Source organism: Gymnoscopelus braueri, assembly GCF_963280865.1.
Source record: "Gymnoscopelus braueri genome assembly, chromosome: 19".
Lineage (NCBI taxonomy): Eukaryota > Metazoa > Chordata > Actinopteri > Myctophiformes > Myctophidae > Gymnoscopelus > Gymnoscopelus braueri.
Window position 1 is genome coordinate 2,492,614 of NC_137621.1, and position 1,503 is coordinate 2,494,116.

The following is a 1,503-nucleotide window of genomic DNA, read 5'->3' on the forward strand; positions in this document are numbered from 1 at the left end:
GCACACATTTTCAAGATTTTTCAAAAATAGCAGATCTACAAGCTCATAGTGCGGCACTCGGTGCCGCGCTATGAGCTTGTAGATCTGCGATTTTTGAATAGCCAAAGCTAAGTGGTTAAAATGATTGTGACTATGTTAACTAATTTAGCTGTGGACCCCCTGCCTAGTACCCCCCCAAGGACCACTGGTGGTCCCCGGACCACTGGTTGAGAACCACTGATGTAAGGTACAGTAGCTCTTGTGTTACTTCTTCCTCTCATAGTAGAACCATTGGTAGACTTCTGAGGGGATGGGGTCTTCTGATGCACGAGGACTCGTCTCGTCAACAACGGCTTTGGCCTCATCCTCTGAGCAGCAGAAAGGACTTTCACCAGACGACACACGTGTGTTTTTACAGCTCAACCCTGCAGCATCATCGGTCCGTTGGGAGACGAGGGCTTCCCAAAATCTGTGAGTGTTCTTGATCGTCTCGACGGCAAAGTCCCTGTCTTTGAATTCTCCGTCGAAGGCAAACCGGTTCTCTGGTTTCCCATCTGGAACCTTGTACCTCGTGAACCAGTCGACCGTGGCCTCCAGGTAGCCGGGTTTCAGTCTCTGAACGTCGCCGATGCTGTTCAAGCTGCTGGCTTCAGGGTCTTCTACGTTGACGGCAACGACTTTCCAGTCGGTCTCACCCTCGTCGATCATGGCCAAAATACCAAGAACCTTCACCGCGATGACCTCACCACGGTAACACACCCTCGTCCCGATCTCACAGACATCGATCGGGTCGTTGTCACCACAGCAGCCGGTGTCTCCGTCTTTGTGTCCGGGATCTTCCCACGTCTGTGGTATCGCCCCGTAGTTCCACATGTAGCCTTTGTGTGGGAACACGTTGGCGACGTAACGCACTTTACCCTTCTTCACGTCTTGCTTTATTGGGTTCAGAGGTTCTTTAGTAGCGATCTCCATCTTGGCATTGGTCCATCTTGGTATCTCGACTACCATGTTGAAGAGGTTCCGGCCCTCATCGGCGTACATCGGTATGTCATGGAATGGTGAGATGTACTTGCCGTCGGCGTCTCTGAAAAACAGACGGTAACTGGTGGTGTTGAGGTTTCCTCTCTGCTCGACTGTGAAGCTCATGTTTGAGTTCAGAGTTGTATGTTCTGTCGTTACATACGGGAACTAAGCAAAACTACATGGAAAAAAAGCTTCATCCAAACACATGACTAACACGGCAGGTAGAAAGCCTTAGATATTCAGTGAGACAATGACATCACACTGACGTCACTGAATAACTCCATGTAGTATCAAACAGGCCAAGGACTTTCAGGTCTGTCTGTTACTCTGAGAAATAGGCTAATATCAAATGGGAGTCAAGTAACATAAATGCATATCAATGGAGGACCTCGAAATTCCAAATGTTGAGAATAACTCGTATAATTTGACATACATTGGCCTGTTTGTATATCTTAGTAATTCTCCTCGCAGACACTCCATAGACTATCATTCTGGGGCCCT

General features: G+C 48.4%; 1 protein-coding gene across 1 annotated transcript; it reads right to left on the reverse strand.

Annotated features, from left to right (window-relative positions):
• Window positions 1–243: 243 nt before the first annotated feature.
• Window positions 244–1,125, reverse strand: LOC308074146 (inorganic pyrophosphatase-like; the record flags this gene model as incomplete). The annotated part of the gene is made up of 1 exon (XM_080413478.1): window positions 244–1,125. The coding sequence occupies one exon, from the start codon at window positions 1,123–1,125 to the stop codon at window positions 244–246; it is 882 nt and encodes a 293-aa protein (XP_080269604.1).
• Between the last annotated feature and the right edge of the window lie 378 nt (window positions 1,126–1,503).